The 23,365-nt window shown below is 51.6% G+C and overlaps 1 protein-coding gene across 1 annotated transcript; it reads left to right on the forward strand.

Moving 5' to 3' along the window:
• The first annotated feature begins 444 nt into the window (after positions 1-444).
• B4GALT5 (beta-1,4-galactosyltransferase 5) lies at positions 445-8,392 on the forward strand. The gene is made up of 8 exons (XM_062504943.1): positions 445-577; positions 3,086-3,199; positions 3,936-4,060; positions 4,506-4,622; positions 5,344-5,531; positions 5,750-5,872; positions 6,276-6,377; positions 8,245-8,392. The coding sequence occupies exons 1-8, from the start codon at positions 460-462 to the stop codon at positions 8,390-8,392; spliced, it is 1,035 nt and encodes a 344-aa protein (XP_062360927.1). The 5' UTR covers positions 445-459.
• Positions 8,393-23,365: the final 14,973 nt, after the last annotated feature.

Genomic DNA, 23,365 nt, shown 5'->3' on the forward strand with positions numbered 1-23,365 from the left:
CTGCCTGGCCCGGGCTGTGACGAGCCAGGGGCTCGGAGCCTGGTGTGGGGACGTTCTTTGTGGTGCCTCTGCCAGGCAAGTGCCAGCCCTGGGTGCTTCAGTCTGGAACAGCTGTCCTTCTCTAGGCACACAGCTGGGTTTCCTGTTATAATGATATTTCCTAATTAAACCTCCCTAATTAAGCAGCAGAATGTGCTGTGGGTTAAGCTGCAGTGCTGTCTCACATTTGGCTGGGTACATCCCCTTGCCAGGTTTCCAAACGTTGCCTACACCTCCACTGCCCAATTCCCTGCCTCCCCCCCAGCTCCATGGGCAACCCAGGGATCCCTCTGGCACGAGGGAGCTGAAATCAAGCAGGAGGCTGGGAATGCTTCTGAAAGACCCTGATTTCTTTTCCCTACAAAAGCTGATGGAAATATTCCTCTTTCTTCCTCCCTTGCAGTGAACACCTACCTCTTCATGATGCAAGCCCAAGGCATCATGATCCGTGAGAACATGCGAACTATTGGAGCTCAGGTGTACGAGCAGGTGGTCCGCAGTGCCTATGCCAAGAGGAACAGCAGCGTGAACGACTCAGGTATTTCTGGAAGAATTGTAATTTTGATTAAAGGTTCAATTTTCATTGAAAATTAAGTTAAAGGAATTAATTTATACTGGCAAATGCAGCGTGGAAGCTTTGATTAATTGCCTGCAGTTTTTATTATCGTGTATAAAAATATATATGTAAGATAAAAATACCCTATATATGTATAGAAATACTGTCAAAATATAAAAATTATATTTATTTATATATGTAAAAAGTTCAAAAGCATCTAACTTGTATAAGGGGTGAAAATGTTGAAAAAATCTTGAGGTCTGAAATAATGGGATTTGAGCTGAAAACCTCTTTGCTTTCCAGGAATTCAACTTGTAGCTTCAACCAGTCTGAGGGTAAACACTTCCAAATTCAGTGCAAGGATCAGGTTTCATATTTAAAAAATCCCTTCCCAGGCGTGCGCCTGCGTGGAGCCCTGGCTCTGGGCACGTGGTGGAGCCTGTGCTCGCAAGCTGCACTCTTCCCCTGCAAGGGTGAGCCGAGATGTCTCGGCTGGAGATGTGCCACACATAATACATTGGATTTTGGGCGGGATGCAGGCTCTCCCTCCCAGCCTCCTCATCATCCACACGCATCTGAGCACGTGGGGCTGTGAGCTGTGGTGTCAGCATGGTGCAGGGGGCAGAGCTGCCCTGGCTGGGTGTGAGGTGTTGCTGGTGACACCCAGCCTGTCCCATCCCTGCTGGCACGTCCCCCCAGCCTCACATCGGGGCTGCTGGCATCAGGCTGGCCTGGGGTGTGGGCAGCTCAGCTGGGCTCCTCACCTGCCAGGCTTCAGCAGCAGGGGCTGACAGAGTGGTACAGGGCAAGATCATTTCCTCATTAGCAGAATTAAGGAGCCGTGTCCTTGCTGCCCAGCCTGCTGAGGTGCAGCCACCAGTTCAGCTGCGCCCTGCCTGGGACAGGCACGGGAGGGGAATTATCGACTTGGGCAGGAGATGAACGCCCTGGGTCACCTCCTGTGCCGCACCAAGTCAGCCCTGGGCTATTTTTAAGACTGGAAACATCAAGTAAAGCAGAGGCAGGGTGAAGAAGCAGCTGATCCTAGGAGTGTCAGGTGCTCCATTGCTGCTGCTTGCAGTGGTGAGAGCCTTCATCCTGCTGAGGCTCTGGCCTGGGGAGCTTCAAGTGATCCAAAAACCTGTGTCCTGGAGCAGGCAGCGCACTGATACCAGTGATACCAGTGCTCCTGCTGCAATGCTGGGCTTTGCTTGAGCCTCATGCCAGTCCCAGCTGTGCAGGCACGTGAGGACACTGTCCCTCCCCAGCCTTGGGGACAGTTTTAGCACATCCAAGCACTGAGCACCGTCCTTGGGTGACCTTCCCTGGCAGGCAGGATGGGTGGTGGTGACGTCTGGAGGCACTTGGTGCTGTGGCACAAAAACTGCATTAAGCCTGAGGTCAGAACCTTCCCTCCCTGACTGATTTTGGGTTTCTGGGTGGGTGTCACTGCCTGGTGAGGGCATTGTCCCCACAATGCTGTGGGCAGTGAGGCTGTGTGACAGCAGCCAGAGGAAACCCAGCAAAAAAGGGCAGCCCTTGGTGCAGAACAGAGCAGCTGAGCTTCACTGTTGGCTATGACCTGGGCCGAGTACTGCGGGTGTGCTCTGGTAATGGGAGTTTACCGGGAAAATTGCTTTTGGAAATTTGGAACAGTATCAAGCATCCAAAATAACATCTCTCCTACTTGAAAAACCCTTTGGTTCTGTGTACAGCCCATCTTGAGTTTTGAGATATTTTGGATACTGTTTATTGAGCAAATAAACAATGTTACTGACATGATGTTATGTACTTGCACAGCACAGGGAATGGCTTGTTCCAGTGGAAAACCTCCTTAGAACATCTCCAGGTGTGGAGCTGGGGGTGCTGCCCAGGAGGTTCAGGGGAGGCTGCAGGGAGGTGCTGGGCACTGCCGGAGCACGGGGCTCCTCTGCTCTTGTAGACACAAAGCAGAGGGACATCAGTGCGTAATGTGATAGTTTCTATTGATCCTTTGAGGAGGATTCCAGGCAGGATTGCCCTGTGTAGACACTGCACTGGCAGTCCTGGCTGGCATTGAGACCTGCCTGGGCACTTCCCTCTCTCCTATTAAGAAAGGACCTGCTGGGGGAACACATCCCTTCTTGCTGTGCCAGGGTCCTCCAGGGACAAGGCACTGGTAGCTTTTCCTTTCAAGAGCCACGTGCTCCTTTGTGATACCTAAGGGCAATGCTCAAAATTCCTCCTTTGGCCAGAAAATGCAAAGGTTTCTTTGATGTGGTGCTGGGGCTTCTGCAGCCACCTGTCCCAGGATGGGGATGAGCACACAGCTGGGCTGGTGCACGTTCCACTGGGGACACAGCTGTGCTGTTGAGGACATCCTCAGCTGTGACTGACTTTGGAGTCTGCTCACAGTGGCATGGGGAGGTGCCTGGAAATAGCCAGAGCTATAGCTCAGATGAAAACTTCTCTTTTTTTTCTTTTTTTCTTTTTTTTTTTTTCTCTCCCCAGATTATCCTCTTGATCTGAGCCACAATGACACCTTTCTGCAAGCCACAACATTTCTTCCTGAAGACTTTACCTACTTCCCCAACAATACCTGTCCTGAGAGGCTCCCTTCTATGAGTGAGTAGCATCCTGCCACCGTGCCCCTCTCCTGCTCCCCTTGGCTTTGGGCACTCAGTGGCATTCCCAGTCTCACCACCACTGCACCTTTCCCTGCCAGGCACCTAGGGATGAATGGGAGCGCTGTCTAAAGCCCTGCTCCCTCCTGGGAAATCATTGTTTACCCACCCTCAGGAATTAATCCCTGCTGTGTCAGAGCCATGTCTCCCTGCTGAAGTAGGAGCCCATCGCCTGGCAAACACAAACAAAAGAGGGATTGTGTGCTGGGAGCCGGTGAAAAGACTCTGCCAGCCCTTTTCCAGGGGCAGGGATGGCGGGTGGCTCCCTCGTGCCTCAGCAGTGCTGCCAGTCCCAGCCCTGAGCTGTGCCAGGGCAGCTCTAGGAGATGGGCTGGGAGAAATGCTTCTACCAAAGCTATCCTCAGGTGGAAAATTGAGCTTTTTGGGGGCAAATGCTTCAAAATGGGGGGAATGCTCTCTGCTGAGTGGGGGGTTTAGTCTGCTGGAAGCACTCGGGGAGGAGTAGAGGGGTACCTGGCTGGTGTGGGGCTCTCATGGAGAGCTGCATCCCGTAGCAACCACAGAGGCTGAGGTGTTACATCAGCAGCATTTCCTAATTGCTTTTGCTGGTTCTGGAGGAAACAAGTTGAGTGCTGGGGATGGAGGACAGGGATGCAGTGAAGTGCTGCCCTAGGAACACAGCAGTTCCTCACCTCCCTGCTTCTCCCACTCTGCAGAGGGCCCCATTGATGTAAATATGAGCGAGATCACCATGGAGGATATCCACCAGTTCTTCTCTAAAGACCCTTCCATCAAGCTGGGAGGGCACTGGAAGCCAAGTGACTGCCTGCCTCGCTGGAAGGTAGCTGGGAGCTGGGCAGCCCCGAGTCCTGCTCAGGGCAGGGGCACAGGGAGTCCTGGGAGGGCAGATGTTAGCAGGAGCATCTCTGGTGTCCTGCATCTTCAGAGCAGTGGTGTGAGGAGCTCTGCAGTGTGGCACTGCAGTGCCCAGGGAAGAAATAATGAACCCAAGGGCTGCTCTAGTGTCCCCAGTGCTGGGCACAGATGATGAGGAGGCACTGCAAGTCTCCCTTCTGCTCGAGGTGACATTGAAGTTTTCCAAAGCAGCCATTCCTCCAAAAGTGAATGGGAAATCCATGTTTTGGGATTTGGAAGGGTTTCAGGCTACTCTACATGGGAGAGCTAAGACTCCTTGGTTAGGGCTGCTCCTGCTCCTATAACCCACAGCAGCCAGCTCTGCTCCCCAGCCCGGGCGGGCAGTAAGAGCCATGTCCTCTGTTCATCAGGTGGCGATCCTGATCCCATTCCGCAATCGCTACGAGCACCTCCCCGTCCTCTTCAGACACCTCATCCCCATGCTGCAGAGGCAACGTTTACAGTTCGCCTTCTACGTGGTGGAGCAGGTGAGTGAGTGCAGGTCCAGCCCTGCCCTGTCCCAGGGATGTCCCTGCCAGATCACGTCACTCTGTGCCAGCTCTAGGGATCATGTTGCCATGTGTAAGTTGACCTGCTCTGTCTACAAGTGACACAGCTAAGAGATGTGCCCAGAAATTACTGATTTTATGTGAAAAATAGAAATTTGGGGATTTGTGTTGTTTAATTTTTTAAATTCTGTTTTGTAGGATTTATTTTAAAAAAAATGCTTTGGATCAGGTATTTGCAGTTCAGACAATGCTGCAGTTTTTTGGTATCTCCCTGCAGTAGCTCCAGGCAGCATCCCCTAGGCACAGGAATGGCCTGACCAGAGTTAGGCTTTTCATGTAGAACATGACTGTCTTTTGATGTGTATGTGGACCTCTCACTTAAACTGTTTGTTTCATCCACCCAGTAAATGTGTCTCCATATTTAGCTCTAACTTAAAAAGATTGTTCAAAATTGGGGTTTTTTTCAAGAGTCTGAGTAATAAGGCTTCAGAATCTTTATTTTTGCTTCCGTACTGTAAATTGAATATTTCAGTGTTGGTTGATCTCACTAGTCTGCTCTAACACATCACTCCTTTCATGGTGCCAGTATGGGAGCTGGTTGCCCTCTGCAGTTTTCTAGACCGGGCTGTGAACACACACACACACACACAGAGCAAGAACTGCAGGGACTACTCTTGAGAAGGAACTTTCTCCCTGCTAGGCTGGAAACCAACCCTTCAACCGTGCCATGCTCTTCAACGTGGGCTTTCGAGAAGCAATGAAGGACTTGGACTGGGACTGCCTCATCTTCCACGACGTGGACCACATTCCAGAGAATGACCGTAACTATTATGGGTGTGGACAGATGCCGAGGCACTTTGCAGCCAAGCTGGATAAGTACATGTACCTGTGAGCACTGTTCTTCTTCCCTGACACCTTAACTGCTAAGGAGATGGCGTTAGATTTAATTTATTTGTTTTAAAGGCAGGGAATGAATCTGGGTTTTTTCTCAGGCTTTGTGTAAAGGGAGCATGAGAGGGAATGGCAGAGAGCATCCAGGGCTTGGGCTTTCCCATGGCAGGTGGGAGAGGCAGTGGGCTCTGCCCTGACCCTTCTCTCCTGCTCAGGCTCCCATACAACGAGTTCTTCGGGGGGGTGAGTGGCCTGACTGTCGAGCAGTTCCAGAAGATCAATGGATTCCCAAACGCCTTCTGGGGCTGGGGTGGTGAGGATGACGACCTCTGGAACAGGTACAGGCTCCCTGGGCCCCCGTGGTGGTTCTGTGAGGGGACAGCTGTCACCTTGGATGTATGTGGGTGCTGTGCCTGCCCTGGGCTGCGCCGGCCCCGTGGGGCAGGGGCTGCTCCAGCCTGTCCAGCAGTCATTGGGAAGCAGGGAAGTGCTGGCTGGGAGCCGTTGGCTCTGTGCACAGTGTCCCACACTGATGGCTGAGCAGGGCTCTGAGGTGCTGAGTGCTGTGTGATGTGCCCCCAGCCCAGGCTGCAGCGGGGGGTTCACGTGGGTGGGGATGCTGAGCCATGGCCAGAGCCCCAGGAGCTCTGACTGCAGCCCTGGAAGCACTGCCAGCACAGCAAGCACAACGGGTGATTATTTTTTGCTTATTTTATTTTATTTCTCCCCTTTCTAATGCAGAGTACAGTACGCAGGCTACTCGGTGACTCGACCAGAAGGAGACACAGGGAAATACAAATCAATTCCCCACCATCATCGGGGAGAAGTGCAGTTCCTAGGAAGGCAAGTAAATTTTTTTCAGAATCCTGAAGTCTTTATTAAAGAGTCTGTACCATGTAGTAGGTTCTGTGCAGCTGTTTGAGGGCAGTGACCGCCTGAACTCTTGAAGGAAACTAACTGCAGGGAGATGGAGGCAAAGCATTCCAGGATTCCTCCATCCCTGCGTTTTGTGCCCCACATCCCTGTGGTGAGGGGTCCTTGCTTTGTGGCTGCTTGGGTGCCATGCAGAAGAGGGCATGGCCAGCATGGCAGGGTGAGGGCCTGTCCTTTATCTCCAGAGGAATGTGCAGGGGTAGCTATTGCCAGGTGTCAGAAGCTGCAGTGTTTCTGCAAGAGCCTGAGCCCAGTGCTGAAGGAAGCTTCGCTCCGCCTGCAGAAAAGCCCAGAGCAGGGCTGGCCTGCAGTGTGGCTGCTGAAGCATCAGGAGTCCCTGGCAGCACTCACAAAGTCCAACAGCAACACTCCATTCTTGTTTCTGCTTCTTGGCCCCGAGCTGGGGTGGGTGGACAGAGCCCCTGAGTTCAGGGTTTGCTGTCTTGTGGGGCTGCAGACATCCATCAGGAGTGGTAACTAACTGTTCCCTGGACCAAAGGAGGACAAGCACTGTGCAAGCATTTTTCTCAAGAAGATAAATTCTCCCTGGAGCTGTCCAGGAGAGCTCTGTCCCAGATCCAGGGTTGATTTCAGAGGGGACAAAGGCTGACTGATTGCCTTTGCCTGAAGACCACTGTGGAATTTGAGTCTTCTGAAAACTGTGCAACAGAAAACCAGAGAAATACATCTTTCACAAACAACTTCAGGAATTAACACTTGTAGTTGAGCAGCTGCTGGACAAGCAGTGCAAGCTCTGTTCTGCAGAGGGGCTTTAGGCTGCTGCTGCAGAGATTTGAGCTATGTGCTGGTCTTTTCTGCAGAAGACTCATTTTTGGTGGTGTTTCCATTTGAGTTTCCATCTTTAGCCCTACTTTTCATTTCTCTGTTGGACAGAATGCAGCCAGTCAGAGATGCTTCTCTTACTTCACTCTTGAAAAAGAGAAGTTGCTTTTGGTTGAAAAACCCATATTTAGTCAAACCCTTGAAACATGGCAGGCTGATAATGCCACGGGACTGAGCTCTGGTTCCTGGCACTTCCCTCTGTTCTCACCCAGTGCATTCCCCTGCCTCATGGCACAGCCCTTCCCTGGTCCCTTCTCTGTCCCCAGGTCTGAGCCCAGCTCCCACTCACCCTGATGCCTACAGGCCCCCAGCACTGTGCTGAAGGGAGTCACAGTCCTGCTGAGATGTTTCTGCCTATTTTCCCCTCCCAACCCTCCTCCTCTTCCTCCTGTCTCCTCACACTGCCTCTGAATGTGCTTGAGGCTGTTTTTGTGCACCAGCTGCAGTTTCCTTCCCCATACCACCATTCTGCTGGTTTTACTTCCTCAGTCCCATCCCTCAGACTACAGCCATTTAGTTCTGTTCTTGTTCATGGCTGTTTTCATGAAAATGGCAAGGACCACATTACCCCTCAGCTCTCTGGGATGGTGTGGGTGGTGGGCTTGGCAGGACCCCCAAGCTCAGCCCCCTCCTGGGAAAGGGACTGAGGCTTTGGGCAGGTGCCAAAGGTTGTTTTGGCAGCTGGATGCTTGCTAGTGGCACAACGAGCATTTTGCTCTTTACCAAGTGATGGACTTCTCTGGATTTTTCTGGTATTTACTAATACAGAATATCTAAATGTGATGGCTGCCTTTATTAAAGACTCAGAAGTTTGTTGTTTTGTAGCTGCTCCTGGGCCTGGCTCTTTGAAAGGTGTTCTGGTAGCCTTGGGAGGAGTTTGCAGGTGCTGTGGGATACGTGGAAGTGACTGTAGCCCCTGGTTCTCGTTGCACAGGTACGCCTTGCTGAGGAAGTCAAAAGAAAGGCAAGCCCTGGACGGCCTCAATAACTTGAACTACTTTCCAAACGTCACGTATGACGCCTTGTATAAGAACATCACTGTTAACCTGACACCAGAGCTGGCTCTGGTGACCGAATATTAAGAGGAGAAAATAACTTTGCTCTGCCCTTCACCAAGAAAGCACCACACTAGACTTTCTTCTCCAAGGGTTATTGAGGACAAGCAACACTTTGTCTAATGAAGGATCACAGTATTTTGGAGAATGAGGCTGAGAGTGCACGCACAAATTGCCCTAGCTGTACCAATCCAGCCCGATACCTGGGCAGCGAGCTCAGCAGTCTCTTCATTTTTTCTGCCACTTGCTTTCTGGGTTTCAGGACAACAGTTCGACCTGCTGCTCTCGTCTCCACATTCCTCCTCCAGCAATCTCTGGCACTGGGACTCTCCTGGGATGTGCTTTCTCCTCCGGGAGGCTCAGCTGAGGGACTCTGGCTTCTTGACAGTGAGCGTTGTGAGCAATTTGGTTGGCAACTGCCCTGGTGGGAGATCAAACGACTTTTGATGCCATTCTTCTATGTCTGTGCGGTTTTTTAAATGACCTGCGTGAAGTATATACAACAGAATCGCTTCTTAAAGAAGTGTAAGTGTAAATATGCTGTGTAAATTGCCCCTTTTGATTTTTCTCCTATGGCTCAAGTCCAAGCAAGAGGTTTACATGCAGTCACTCATTTTAGTCCTGAGTTCTGTAAACACTTGTGTGAGCATCGCTGTACTTGTGCAAGGTGTTCCCTTTTAAGCCAGTGAGACTGCTTGCATGATTCCAGCTGGGCATATGCAGAAGTATTTGTGGGCCAGGGCCCAGAACCTTCCAGTGCAGTGGGTGAGAAATCCAGCTGGGTCATCACTCATTCCAGAAACTGCAGGGCTGGCTTGTTCCAGGGAGGGTGAGGAAATGGGAATATTTATTTTAAAACCTCCCTTTTCTGTCACTTTTGCAACATGATGTTCAAATGAATCCATAAGCCATATGGAACACAGTCCCATGGCTGTTACTGTGTCCTGCTGACAGCAGGGGTGAGCCTGGCAAGGCTGGAGGAGCACAGCCCCAGGGCCAGGATGGAGCCTCTGCTCCCACATGAGCCCTCCCTGCACAGCAGCACTTGCCCTCCCTCTGGAACGTGCTGGAACGGTTTGGGAGGCTGGTTGAGTTTGTATTTGTCATGTAAATCCAGCAGCACAGGGGTGCTCTCGGAGCCAGGCAGCGCCCTGCGCTGTCCCCCTCGGCTCCTGGCAGCACTGGCATGGGCACAGCCGGTGGCACAGGGGTCACAGCTCAGTGAGAGACATGAAGGACATGAAAATATGAGGACTGGGAGCCAGAGCTTGGTCTGACAGCCCATCCAGCCATCCACTGTCATCCCTCTCTTCTTCACAGCTGCCGTGGGCAGGCTGGACTTCAGGTCCTGTCCCCACAGGCACTGCCCAGCCCTTACACAGCACTGACACCACCACTGGCACTGACCTCTCTGACTTAAAAGTAAATACATTGGGTGTTGGTTTTAGTTTGTATTTCCACACAACAAGGGCAGGTACTTGACCTCCGAAGGACTTTAGCTCTTTTCATTGCATCATTTGCCTTCGGTGGTTTCCTTCACTTCTCATGGTTTACATTGTTTTCTCAGTTCCGTGGACGGATGATCCCCATGCGCATCTGTGGTGGGTGTGACTGCCCAGGGCATTCCTGACCTGTATCAGAAAACGTTCCTTTAGGAAACACAAATTTTGTGTAGATCTTATCAGCCGGCATGAGAGGACAGCCAGCCTGCCCTTGAAAAGCGCTGATAAGTTTGTAACAAAGTTTTAAAGTCTCTGAACTTACATGTGCTTTAAACTCGCTTCCCGAGGGGATTCAGCCTGGTCATTTATAGGCAGAGGTGAGGATTTGCTTTTTCTGGAGCATACAGCAATAAAGACTTTTGCTTCGGAGTCTTGATCTGTAATTCACGTGGACCCTTTCTGGGTGCTGAACCCTGCCCCTGTTTTCTTTCATCCTGAGACATTGCTAGAAACCTGTCTTTGTTTAATGGTGCTTCAAACAAGGAATGTATTTCAACTAGTCCAAGTTCACTACCCCAGAATCATGCATGTGTGTGTGAGTAGGTGTTGAACTACCTTAGTTGGGATCCTCAGCCTTCCCTGTCCCTGCCACCCGTCGCACCCGGTGTGGAACAAAAGCTGTTACCTCTGCTCAGAACTGCACTCTGCGGTTGGCACAGAAGGGTCCATCCCCAGCAGCACCCCATCCTTCCTTCTAACCACGTTGAATTTTTTTTTCCCCTTTTAAAATGTGGATTATCTGAAAATGTGCACTGTTAATCTTATCAACTCTGTCAAATACTGTATAGTAAATGTAACTGTTAAAAACATACTGTCAAGCGCATGTGCTGTTATGGTGTAAAAATTCTTGTATTAAGGAGAACTTGTACATATTCTGGCAGCTGAAGTTCGACAAGGCCACTTGTTTGCCCCTTCCACATCAGCGCCATCAGTCAGCCCTGCTGGAGGGCGGGTCCTGTGCGATGCTGATTTATTTTTTTTTAGATGAGCCACGTGGGTTTTACTTGCAAAACTATTTATTGACAGTTAATTCTCTGTAAAGCGCTGCTTCTCTAAGGGAGGTACTGTCTGAGCAACAGCTGTGCACTTCAGGCCCCTCACCATCAGAAGTGGCTTCAAACTCTCAAGCAGTTTTTCATCATCATGGCTTTTGAGCTTACCGTTATGTTTTTAAGAGGTGCCAGGGGGACATTTTTGCACTGAAGATTAGTGTTTTACAACACACACACACACTTCTCAGCAAAGCAATCCTTTGTGTCATTACATTTATTTACCCATGTGTTTGTACATTTTTGTATTTGTTAATTTATGAATGATTTTTTCAGTAAAAAAATACATATCCAAGAACAGATTGCAGTGCTTTGCTTATTTTTTTTTTTTAACAGGATCCTGGGGTGTACTATTTTTTTAATAGGAGGTCCGATTTGGAAGCCCAGAGGGGTAAGTGCCTATGAGACTTTGGGTCAGTAAGAGTGAGCCCTGGATGCTAAAAGCTGGTTAGAAATTTCTCATTAGGACTGGCCAGAAATAAATTGAGTGTGAGGTGTGGATGCTCCCCAAATTCTTCCTGATGTGTTGGTGCCTCAGCCTTTTTTCCAAGCATGTGCTTCAGTGTAGGTCTGGTGGAAGGGAAGGGTCTGCTGCCTTTGGGTGTTAGGGAGACACCTGGCTGAAGGGCTGGGGACTGGTGGTAATTGAACAAACCCAGGCACACCGACGTGCTTCCTTGCAGCAGCTTTAAAATATTTCTCCTGCTCTGCAGCATACAGGCATGCTAGAATAAATAGCTAGCAGCCCTGGGTTGCTCCAAGCCTTGCCTTTTTTTAGCTCTCCGTCTGCTGGGAAGCTTCCTCCCACCCACAGCGCTGGGCTGAGCCTGCAGGGTGCCAGGCTCCTCCAGCCCCTGGAGGGGTGCCCTGCTCCCCTAGGAGGGAGGGTGGGAACTCCTGGGACCCCTGGTCCTGCAGTGCCAGGAGTTCCTGACCTGTTTGGGGAATCCCCGTGGTCGTCCAGGGTACCCAGCTGTGAGGGTTTCACTGCCAGAGTGGCGGGGCAGGGGCTGGAGGGAGGGGATGGATGCACGTGGAGAGGGCTGGGATTGCTCCTGCCCTTGTCCCAGGGGATGCGTGGCGCCCCCTTGCTGGGGCTGGCAACAAACACCAGCGTGGGGAGCAAAGCCCCTTCTGGGTAGGTTGTGCCCAGGAGAGGAGCCCCGCAGGGCCTGGCTTGGCGGCATGGCCAGGGCATGGCCAGGACACTTCCAGGGCGTGGCATGGGCACTGCCAGCGTTCTCCCACCGCGGTCCCCCGGCAGCGACGGGCCAAGGCTTCCCTCGGGAGCACGGGCTGAGAACAGCTCTGCCTCGTGTGCTGCAACATCCCACAGCTCTGCAGAGTATACAAAGCCCCAACCTAACCAAAGGACAACCGCTGTAGGAGGGCGCTTCTCCCTCTTCCCTGCAGTTCTCTCATGGTCAGCACCGACAGCAGCAAAAAGGGGGAAAGCAGCTCCTCTGGTATCACCTGGACCACACCCTCCCTTGTGGGCACTCGGCTGGTCCCTGACCCCGCTGACATGGGTGCCACCCCATCCGTGGATGCCCCCCCTGGTGCTGGCGGGGGTGGGGATGGCCGCGGTGGCTGAGCCCAACAGCCCGAGCCGGGGACAGCCACAGGGTGCCCGGACACGCGGCTGAGGAATCGCCTCCGTCAGCGCAGCCTCGAGCCGCAGGGACAGCCCGAAGGCCACGGATGCGGTGGCACGTTCGGGACTCTAGCACAGCCACCCACGTGGCTGGGCCACCCGCTCGCCTGCACAGCGGGTCCCTGGCGCCCATAAACCCACGAGTCACCTCGGCACAGGTGCCTTGCTCCGGGGCCAGTGTGAGCCGCGGCAGTGCCGCACTTCCCGCAGGACCAGGCGCATCCTCCCCGCCCTGCTGTGTCCCGGCAGGTGTCGGGATGGGCAGTGCCTCCCCAGGAGCTCAGCGCAGCCGGGGCCTCAGCGCAGTCCAGCCGCACCTCGGCCTTGCTGCAGCTCCATTTTCCCCGGGACGGGCTGGAGACCCGGCACGGGCGCGATGCAGCCGCGCTCATGGTGCTCAGGAAATCCCTCTGGGAATTCAGGCTTCTCCCTCCCCACCCTCATCCCAGCACCGTTTCCCTCCGAGGGCATTAGAGCCGCTAATCGCATCATTGGGGTGATGGCCCCGGGTCCGTGTGTGGCAGGGGCTTTGTTACCAATAGCTGAGAGCTGATCAATCCCTGAGCCTGAGCGCAGCCCCGCGCTCCACAGAGCGCATTCATTCACAATTCACAGCCCCTGCTGCAGCTGGGAACGCTTCACAGGTGACTGAGCTGGAAGGGCCAGCAGCCAGTCCTAGGGCACAGAGGGGTGACAAGGATGCCGTGCTTAGCAGAGCTCGTTCCAGTGAGAACCGGGTTTAGAGCCTGTGTCGGGGTGGTGAGCGAGCCGCGCTCGGGCGCTGTGCCAGCACAAATGGGCACCGTGACTGCCGGGCACTGGGCATGGAGAGAGCTCGGGGCTCCTCCCGGGGACAGCGGGGCTCAGCCCTCGGCTGAGGGAGCCCCTGCCAAGCCCTGCAGCAGGGGCTGCCCTGCGGCCGCACCTGGCGAGCGATCGGGACCCTGGGGCGAGGCAGAAAGAGCCCATCCCCAAAGGGGCCGGAGGGGATGGAGGAGCGCAGCCCCCTCGTCTCAACAAGCTGCAGGTGGGCTGCGGCTCCGGTGCCACCCGAACCGGGCACTCAGCAGCGGGGCTGGGCCGGGCCGGGCCGGGCCGGGCGGAGCGCGCTCCCACAGCGATCTCTGGCGGCGCCGGGAGGAGCGGCCCCGGCCCGGCCGCGTGTCCGTCCCCGTGTCCGTCCCCGTGTCCCTGTGTCCGTCCCCGTGTCCCCACCTGCCGGGCTGTCACGCTGTGTCCCCACCGACACACGGCGCCACCGGCCCTCTCCTGGAGAACACGGAATTTCTCCCTGTTTGAGGAGCAACGGGGTTCAGTTCTTGCCAGAGGGGGAGAATTCCCAGCTCTTCTAGAGGTACCGAGTGCAGAGAACATGAAGTCCCTGCGTGCCCCGGGCGTGCGGCAGCTGCTGGGGCAGCAGCTGGTGGCTTTGGCTCTTGGCATGAGATGAAGCCTGGCCTTGAAGGTGCTCCCAGACCCCCTGTGACCCCCTGTGACCCCCTCCCAGTGTCCTTGGGTGAGTTATCCCTGCTCCTGCAGCTGTCACCCTCTACCAAGAAGAAACCATTGTAACTGGTTTTCAGCTGTTTAATTCGCCTACCCACTAAAGATCCCCCTGCTCACCGCCCCTTCACAGAGCAGCTCTGGGTCTGCTGGGGATTTTCTTGTCCCCTGACCAACATCAGGGAAAGTTCTGAGCTGAAGAGTACCATCTGTCCTGAAAGTCAAAAATTATGTTTTATGTTTGTGTTATTTTACCTACCCTTCTATTTAGTCCTTTTCTCTGTTATTATTTATCAACACAGTATTTTTCTTCTTTTAAACAGTGTCAAAGCTTTGTTTTAAAGAAAAGTAAAAGGTAGATTTTTGAGCTCTCCCTATTTTCCTTTCCCTGCCTGTTTTGGCCCAAAAGCCAGGTGTTGGACTGCACAGGAGGAGGTTGGGATGTAAGCTGGGACAATCTGGGAAGGCATTTGGAAAAGGAGACAGGTGTTTCTGCACATCCCACGACTCTACCTTTAGAGGTTTTCCCCCCAGTGGGAAGTTTGCTGCGAACAATGTGTCTCTTGGAAAATCAAAGTGTCTTGAAGGCTTAACTCACTCATCCGTGCTCCCAAACCCTGTGCAAGCCAGTGGCAGCAGCTGATCCCCTGGAAGCATCTCCTGTGTTCCACGAGGTGCAGTTCAGGATGCGGTGATTTTTTAAACTTGATCCTGCAGTCATTTCAAGTTCTCTCTCCTGTTGAGACACTGCAGCCCATGTTTTTCTTCCATATCCACAAGCATTGCAATGTCTGTCTGTGGTTTATGTTGTCAGGTTCTCGGTGCCCTCGTGGATCTGCAAAGTGTGAGTTGGATGATGTGAATCAGTTCTTTGGGTTTTTCATGTTCTTATTTGGTAAACTTCGGTTCATGTTCTGGGAAACTCACCCCAGCGCTCCACAGAGTCTGTGGGTATAAATCTGCTCTGAACTCATGCCTATTGCCAACATTTTTCAAACCAGATACTGAACGAGAGAGGGTTTTAGTTAATATAAACCAGAGTCAATTTATGATGACAAAGTATTGCAAGATGTGTGAGGGAAGAGACAAGCTGCTGAAATGTTTGGCTGAAGTGAAGTGAAGAAGTGGAATGTTTTTCTTTGCTCAATGGTGTCCCCAGGGCGTGCTCGGGCAGGCTGTGGAGGCTGCACATCCCCAGCTGCCTCTGCCGGCTCCTGGTGGTGCTTGGGGAGGATGGAGACCAACACTGCCCAGCTGGGCAGGGACTGCTGGGTAAGGTATCTGAAACTCAGCTCGCTGGGTTTGGGGGGTTTTGTTTTCTTTTTCTTTAAGATACCTTGAGAATGGATGTTTCACTTGAGGTGCATCTAGCACTGCAGAGCTCTCAGGGTGAGGCTGCACCAGCCCCTTCCCATCTTTTCACAACGTGAAAGCTGAGAGCTGCAGCTTGGGCAGGCTGTGAACACTCACTGAACCCTGCTCTCCTGGCTGCTTCCCACTGGCTCAAGGACAGCAGTTTGTCCCTGTGGGACTCGAGGGAGCTGGACATGGAGATGGATTTGATGGAGATGATCCCCATGGACCCCAGGCTCTGATGAGGAGCTCAGCTCTCAGACATTGCAGGGTTTGAGATTAGCGTGCTCTAACACGCACAGATACTTTAAACATTCTCTGCTGTTTTGGAAAAGCGGAGCAGTGAGTGGGGAAATCTCCCCTGTTCCGGGTGGGAATTCTCCTTTTCCCTCTGCTCCTTTCCTGCCCGAGCTGGCTCCCCGCAGTAGAGCCGAGCGTGGCAATAGATGGCACTGCTGGCACGGGCTGGAGCAGGGGCTCCGTGTCCGAGCCGGGCATCCAGAACTTGGGAAAACCTGCGGAAAAGTGCCTGCAGCGAGACTTGATGTCAGCACCCGAATTTTGGCTTCTGTTTCCATGAAGAGGAGGAGGAAGCATCTCTGGAAAGTTCTGTCTGAAGAGTCAGAGCAGAAAGCAGCAGGAGATCCTGACGATTCCTGCTCGGGGCTGAGGCTCCCATGCACTGTCCTTGCCTGCACCGGGTCCAGACCCCACAGAGCAGCTGGGACTCTCCACTGAGCCAGAGATCCAGGAGAGAAGGGAGAGGACAGCTGCCGGCAGTGTTGTTAGCAAGAAAGCAATTAAACCCTTTGAGATCATCTGCACTCTGGTTGTTCACTTTCACAACATCCCTGATTGCTGGGGAGAACCTGCTTTGAGGCTGCTGCTGGGCCAGGTTGATTCTGCATCACACTGGCTCTCCAGCACTTTGTTCTCTTCTCAGTCTGACCTCAGCAAATGCATCTCCCCAGAGTTTGTGCTGCTAAGGGGATGAAAACACGCTCTCATCACAAGGCAGAGTTCCTTGCTTGTTCATAGCCCTGAGGTTTGCTGGGTGTGATCTAGAGAGAGATAAGAGCTGCTTTATTCTTTCTGAAGCATGACCAAGTCACCTTGTTTCCAACATGAATGATTAAAGACCCATGTGCATTTGCAATGACCATATTCTAATTAAAAAGCAACCCCCTCTTTGAAAATTTAGGCAGCTATAGTGACATTGTGCTAACCAAGAAATAATTAATTATTTATATAAAACGCTCTGGTCTTTAAATTACTTGGGTTCAATGTACTGCAAAGGCATTTGTATCAATAACAGGGTTATTTTGCTTCCACTTAATCATCAAAATCTTATTTATTTATTTATTTATTTATTTATTTATTGCCAAGAACAAAAATACCCAAGCTGGTCCATCTGATACTTCACTGCACCTCTGAGGGACTGTTTTCCTCCCAGTCTCACATTGCAGTAGCTGTGGTTTTGCTGTTTAGAGGCTGTTCCACAGCCCCCTGGAGGACCTGGTGCCATGTGTGTACCAGGATGGGGCTTCTGTCACCCCCCAGCCATTGTCACCACGGTGGTGCTGTCACTGACCCATGTGCTGCTCTATGGGGGCTCTGCTCACTCCAGCCACTCACCTCTGAATAACTCTGAGTCCTTTCAGTGTTTATTTTTAGCGTAATGTAGGCCCTGTGTTTTTCTGGCTTCTCCTATTTCTCCTAAAGCTTCTTTCAGCCACGGCAGCAGTTCAAGGTGAATTCGAAGAAGTGACTGAAGCAGAGGACATGCTGCAAAGCTGATGTGTGGGTGTAGCTGGATGATGCAGTGGTTCTGGGCTGGTGTTCCTCTTCTGCCTGTTTTGGTTACCAGTAACTCTTAATTTTCTAGGTTTTTTTTTAATTTATCATTTTTTAAAAATATTTTCTATTCAAATCAGTTGGGATTCAAGCTGCCCTGCTGCTCAGCAGCCATCCCATTGGGACTGCCATGTTGGTGCTAATATGCTGTTAATTCCACAACAGGCAACACAGTTTAGCAGAAGCAGCTTTGTGAAGTAGGAACTGATGGGCTGTTGTTGCTTTACAGCCGTTTCTAAGAGGGGGATGAATAAACTAATGACAGGATTTGCTAGTTAAAGGAGAAGCACTGAGAAGAAGTGGAGCAGAGACCCCTTGAGTGCTGCTGCTGGGACACTGAGCTCCCAGGCAGGCTGAGAACTGCTGAGTGTGTGACATGAGGTGGGCTCAGGGGACACTGAAAACCTTAGGTACCTTCTGAAATACCAGCCCTAATTCTGGTCTGTGACCGAGGTGGCTCCTACTGCTCCAGGTGGCTGCTGGGGTGTGTAAGTGTAATGCACACGTGAGGCTCTCACAGAACAACCACAGCGTGGCAGGAAGGGAGATGGAGATGTACCCTAATCCATCCTCCTGTACCCAGCCAGGATCAATATGTCTAGACCATCCTGACAGGTGCTTAAGGATCTTTTTCTTGACAGCGCTAATGATGTCTCCACTCCCAATTCTCATTGGGTAAACTACCCCTGGACTTTACACTTTTCTCCTCAACAGTCATCCTAATTCTCCCATCCTACTATATTTTGTCCAATTCCCAGCAGACAAGGAACACAAACCACTGCTCTCTTCTACAGAAGCCTTTCATGAACGGAAGACTGTTACCCCATCTCTGCTCTGCCTTCTGCTTCCATGAGTTGACCCATTTCCCTCCACCTCTCCTCAGGGGCTGTTTTCTGTCTCTCTGGTCACTGCTCTTGCTGCCCTCTGGGCTCTCTCCAGTTCAGGCCTGACTTTCCTGATGAGCAGTGCCCAAACTTGGCTGCAGGGCTCCAGCCGAGGCTGTAGTAGCAGGGCATGTGTCTCACATACAGCTTTTCTGTTTATGAATTCCAGCATGATAGCTGCAAAAAAAAAGCAAACAATGTCCTGGTAGCCCTTGAGATTTGGACATGGTGGAGATGAGGACCATATAAGTACATAGATGGATGTGTGGATGAAATGCAGACTTTGAGCAGCCAGACAAAAGAAGCTGAGCTGGGGGAGCGGCCCCGCGGAGGCTGCTGCAGTTTGTGAGCCCCGGCTCTGTCCTGCAGCTGCGGGAGGGGGGTCATCCCCACCCCCGGGACACTCCCCGGGACACATCCAGAGCCCTGTGTGGGGACACCCCAGCTGGGTTTGCCGTGCTGGGGGCTCCCAGTCCTTGTGGAGGGTCTGAACCTCCGTGCTGCTGGAGCCGGATTTGGGTGCCTGTATCCATAGGCACTTGTTAAAGCCCGTGTTCTCATTTGCTTTCCGCTCCTGAAGGAAAAGCTGTCTGTGAGAAGATGAGCTGCGCATTCTCCCCTCCCCTTCAGCCCAGGCGTTAGGCAGGAGGCTGCGGCGTGATGCAAAGCTGGGCTCTGCAGAGGATGCAGGGAGGCGTCGGAGGAGCCCGCGGCGGTGCCTGGAATTCCTGTTGCCATAACAACCCAGGGAGCCCTTAAATATAGAACGGGTTTCACCCCACAGCCCCGCTCTGCGCTCTGTCCTTCCTCCTGCGACACAGAACCCCCGGGCTTTGCTCCCTCCTTGCTGCCACCTGCAGAACCCCAAAGGTCAGAACTGGGGGCACCCCACAGCAATGTGTGGGGTCAGGAGACCACTGACCGTGGCTTTGGGCGTTCTGTTCCGTTCACAGCTTTGGTGTGTGGGGCCCAAATTCCGCTTTGGCCCAGTGAACATCCTCGGGGAGGCTGGACTGGAAGAAGAGATCCCCTGGAGGAGTGGAAAACATTTAACTGCTGGAGCAGTGGGGTGAGAGGGTCCCGAATGCAGCCGGGCACAGGGCAGCTCTCCTGGCAGGGATTGCCCAAATCCAGCCCAGGGATGGTCCCAAATCCAGCTGAAGTCCCTTGGCCTGAGAGAAAGGTCGTCATGTGGAAAATTTACCGTGTGCCTTTGGTGTCTCCACTGCATGATTACACCGCAAAACCATCAGTTACTTTTATGTTGAATGCCCAGCAAATTGTGTAGATGCTTTTAGACGTTCTTGTTTATCTATTTAATTTAAAATTGGGTTTTGTAGCATGGATCAGGAAGAGCCCTAAACTGCAGGAATTATTTATTGGAGCAATATAGTGAGAGATCGTGGCTCCACTGTGTTGGTTTCATTGTGGTGGTGCAGTTGAAGTAATTTCATTCTCTTAGTTTGTAAGAAGGATACCTGGATGGCAAAACAAAGCTGCTGATTGGTAGGGAATGCTAAAATTTTTGAGAAAACCTAAAAAGGTTTTCTCATACAATCCTAATTCCTCTCCCTTGTTAATCTGCAGAGAAGTGCAACCTGCAAATGTCAGATGAATCCCTTATTCTTTACCATCTCCAGTAACATCTTATCCCTCTTAATACTGTGTTAATACTTAATAATTTTCTCCTGGTTGAGTCATTGAAAGTAACCAACTTTCCTGAAATGGCCTTTCATTCCTTCTAGAGTCCAGCCTAGAGGCCAAACGGTGGAAAATTCCAACCTGAGCATTTTTAACTTTGGCAAAGTCACAAGTAACCAAATACAGAACAACTTGGGCAGGTCAGGCAGGTACCCCCAATGCAGCAAGAGGAGGCAGCTCTTCTGCACTGACTCCTGTGTCCCTTCAGATGCATTTTCCTTCTATTGACCTCTTCTGAACTAGACTTGAAAGACATCAGGTCATAAACATTGGGGTTTAACAAGGAAAGAGACTGCTTTGGGATATCACAGTCCAAAAATGACATCAGGGTTCAATATCAACTAAACATTGAGTAAAACTTGCTTTCCATCACCTGCCTGTCAACTTCCACTTCTCAGTTTCTTGAGAATTGTTACTTTTTAACCCAACCCATGAATTGACCAGTGAACTGGGATGATGAACTGGTAGAAGTTACACTCACCCCACCCCTGTTTATATCAGTTTTGTACCTTTGGGGCTGAGTCTGAGGGTGCTGGGGAGCTGGGTGTGCTCTGCAGCCATTCCCAGTAGCTGAACACTGCAGAGCTGATCCTGGAGCAGTGTTTCAAGGGAAAACAACTGCCAGAATCTAAAAGTTGCAACTTTCAATAAACTTTGCACATGGATCCATTTCAGTGCCACAGAGGGGCTGAAGGATTGGGTGTGATTCTGGTGTTCACAGGTGCCCTCCTGCGGGGCACTGGAAGGTCCAGCTCCCCTCAGGTGCAGTTTCCAGCTCTCAGTGCTGAGACCCTTCAGCTCACTCAGCGCTGCTCCTGTAGGATCCAGGAACACTGAATTCAAGCCTGGAAACTGTGAGCAGGCTGAAGGATTTGTATGCGCCTACAAAGTCACCCCCCTAAAATGTACTTTACTTTAGTCCATGTTAGGGCTGGAGCATCACATTTCTCCTGCTCAAGCAAATGATTGGGAGGTTTGGTTTCAAATTGCACTGCAAAAACTTGTAAAGCAAACCAAAGAAGTTCCTGGGTGGTTCCCCAGACAATGCTGATTGTTTGTGCTTGTTCCTATCCTAATTAAAATTTTTCCACAGGGAAACTCTAGTTTTAGTAATTTTTTTTTTTCAAAATCGAGCTGTTCTTTCTTAGTTTACTGAATTGAAATCCACAAAGACAGATGCTTTAATAATGGATACTCTGAGACCTGTTGTTCACATTGTTGAGTCTAACTTTTTACAATGCATCTTAATTGAATTCTCTTGTCTGTAGGAGTTCTGGGGGCTGTTAGCTGCTTTAAATGGAAAAGCAGCTGCTGGGGCCATGGGCATTCACTCCCAGAGGTGGCACATTCCCTGAAGCTGCAGCCCCTGAGATTCACTGAGCCCTCACCAGCTTCCACACTGATGCCATCCATCTCCTTTCCTCCTCTCCTTTGGAAGGGGGGAGGGTTTGTGCAGCCATGTGCAGCACCCCAAAAGTTAATCCATGTTTTATAGGACTTTTACTGCAGAAAGTTGAAAAACACACCTGCAGGACCAATAGCTTTAGGCTAGGAAGAAATCGTAGGTGCTTTATGGAGCCTAAGATCTCCTGGAATGGAACTGCCGGGCCATGGCTGGGGGCTCTGCCTGGCTCTGCACACCAACAGGAGTGGGCAGGCTAGTTAAAAATGCAAGCTAAGCTTGAACTTGAAAGGCTGTCAAAGTATTTTGGAGAACAGCTGTGAAATACTGAAATGGCTGCTTGCTTTTCAAACATGATGGTTATCGTCAAGTTTGGGAGTTTGCTGGGATTTCCTGATTTAATGGGGCTTAGCAGCTTGAAATGACGGCCATTTAAATTTTGCATTACGTTGGCTGTTGTTAATTATGTTGTTAATATTTAATGAGTGGAAAAAGACAAAGGTAGGCAGCTGATAACTCTTCTAAAATAAAAATCTCCATTCTGACAATTCTGAGGAATCTTTGTATTGGTGTTACTCCAGTTGCTGGAATGACAGAACACAAAGAAAGGAGAGGGGAGAGGAACCTCACAGTGCCAGGGACCATGGGGACGAGGGGGTTGTCAGGAACTTGCAGCCTGAAACACAGGGAGGACATGGGGACAGGAGAAGGGCTGCTTTTGTAAAACTTTCTTTAAGGCCTGCCTATTTTCTACCAGTTTCTCATAAAAGGTGAGCCATAAAAAGCTTAACCTGTTGGATACCCCCATCAGTTTGATTCTCAGCTCGCTGTGCAGTTCTCATGAAAGCTTCTGATGGCAACAGCCTCTGCCAGTGGTAACAGGGTCAAGGCAAACAATCTTGGTAGGAATCACTAATGGACATCTCTTCAGATTTAAAGTACATTTAGCTGCTCATTCATCCCCCATCCTATGGTGCCCATCCCTCAATCTGAAAGGGAATATTATGGTACTTTCTTCCCAGGAACCATGTGAGATTGCTCTCTGACTGCATATCCACTTTCAGGATTCACACAGGCAAGAGCAGAGCCATTCTTGTTCTCATTACCCCCAGGAAACTCTCTGTGCTCCAGGACATTCAATTGATGGCATTTTCCCAGCATTAGACCACGAAGCAGATTTTGTCTACGGCTGAGTTCTGTGTTTGCTTTGCCTCTAAGGCTGAGCCCTCAGCCTGTGTTTGTTAAAGAGGAGCTGGGCAGCAGAGAGGCCAGGGGTGGGAATCGGGCGTGAGGGATGGGAGTCAATCCTAGCAGGAACACGTCCAGGTCACAGGTCCTTCTCTGCCTCCTCCCCACCTCAGGCTCTGCTCCCAGGTTCAGGTGGAAGCTCTCTGGGGAGGGGACCTGACTTCTCCTGCCCTGCTGTGAATATTGTGAGAGCAGGCAGGGCCTCCTGCCTATGAATTCCTGGGAATTCCTGCCTCTAGGTCCCGGTCCCTGGCACCCCACAGACTGCCCCATCTGCTGCAGCCACCTGGGGATGAAGTGCCACAGCCTCCAGGGCTGGAACCACTGCAGGGCCACTTGCAATCCCCAGCAGCATCAAAGGGGCTGGACGGATGAAGCCACATGTCCAGGGCTGCAAAGGCTCCTGAGTGATGATTAATGCAAGCCCTCAGCCTTCCAGGGGAAATAAATCCACAGCTGTTCAATAACATGGCAGCCCCAATTGCTTCCCAGGGCTCTGTGCTCAGAGCTAAATGTTAGATAACAGATTACAGGCACTGCTGCTCCCTCGGAGCCAGCCCTGCCCAAACAGGGAAAGCCAAGAGGAGGAAACATGCCCCAGCCCCTCCATGGCTGCAGGGGCTGGAGGACTCCTGCTGCTGCCATTGGTCCCCCCAGGGAAGGACAGGGACCTGGGGCCCCAAGCATTTGGTCTACAGTGTTGATGGGTGGGAGGAAATTTCTCAGATCCTTTTGCAGGTTCGCAGGCAGGTGGGTGACAAGGACAAATAGACCCCCAGAGGGCTTTTCATTCCTCAACCAGCAGAAAGGTCTGTGTATTTTTTGTGTATTTTTCCTTCCTGAAGAAATT

Source organism: Cinclus cinclus, chromosome 18, assembly GCF_963662255.1.
Source record: "Cinclus cinclus chromosome 18, bCinCin1.1, whole genome shotgun sequence".
Lineage (NCBI taxonomy): Eukaryota > Metazoa > Chordata > Aves > Passeriformes > Cinclidae > Cinclus > Cinclus cinclus.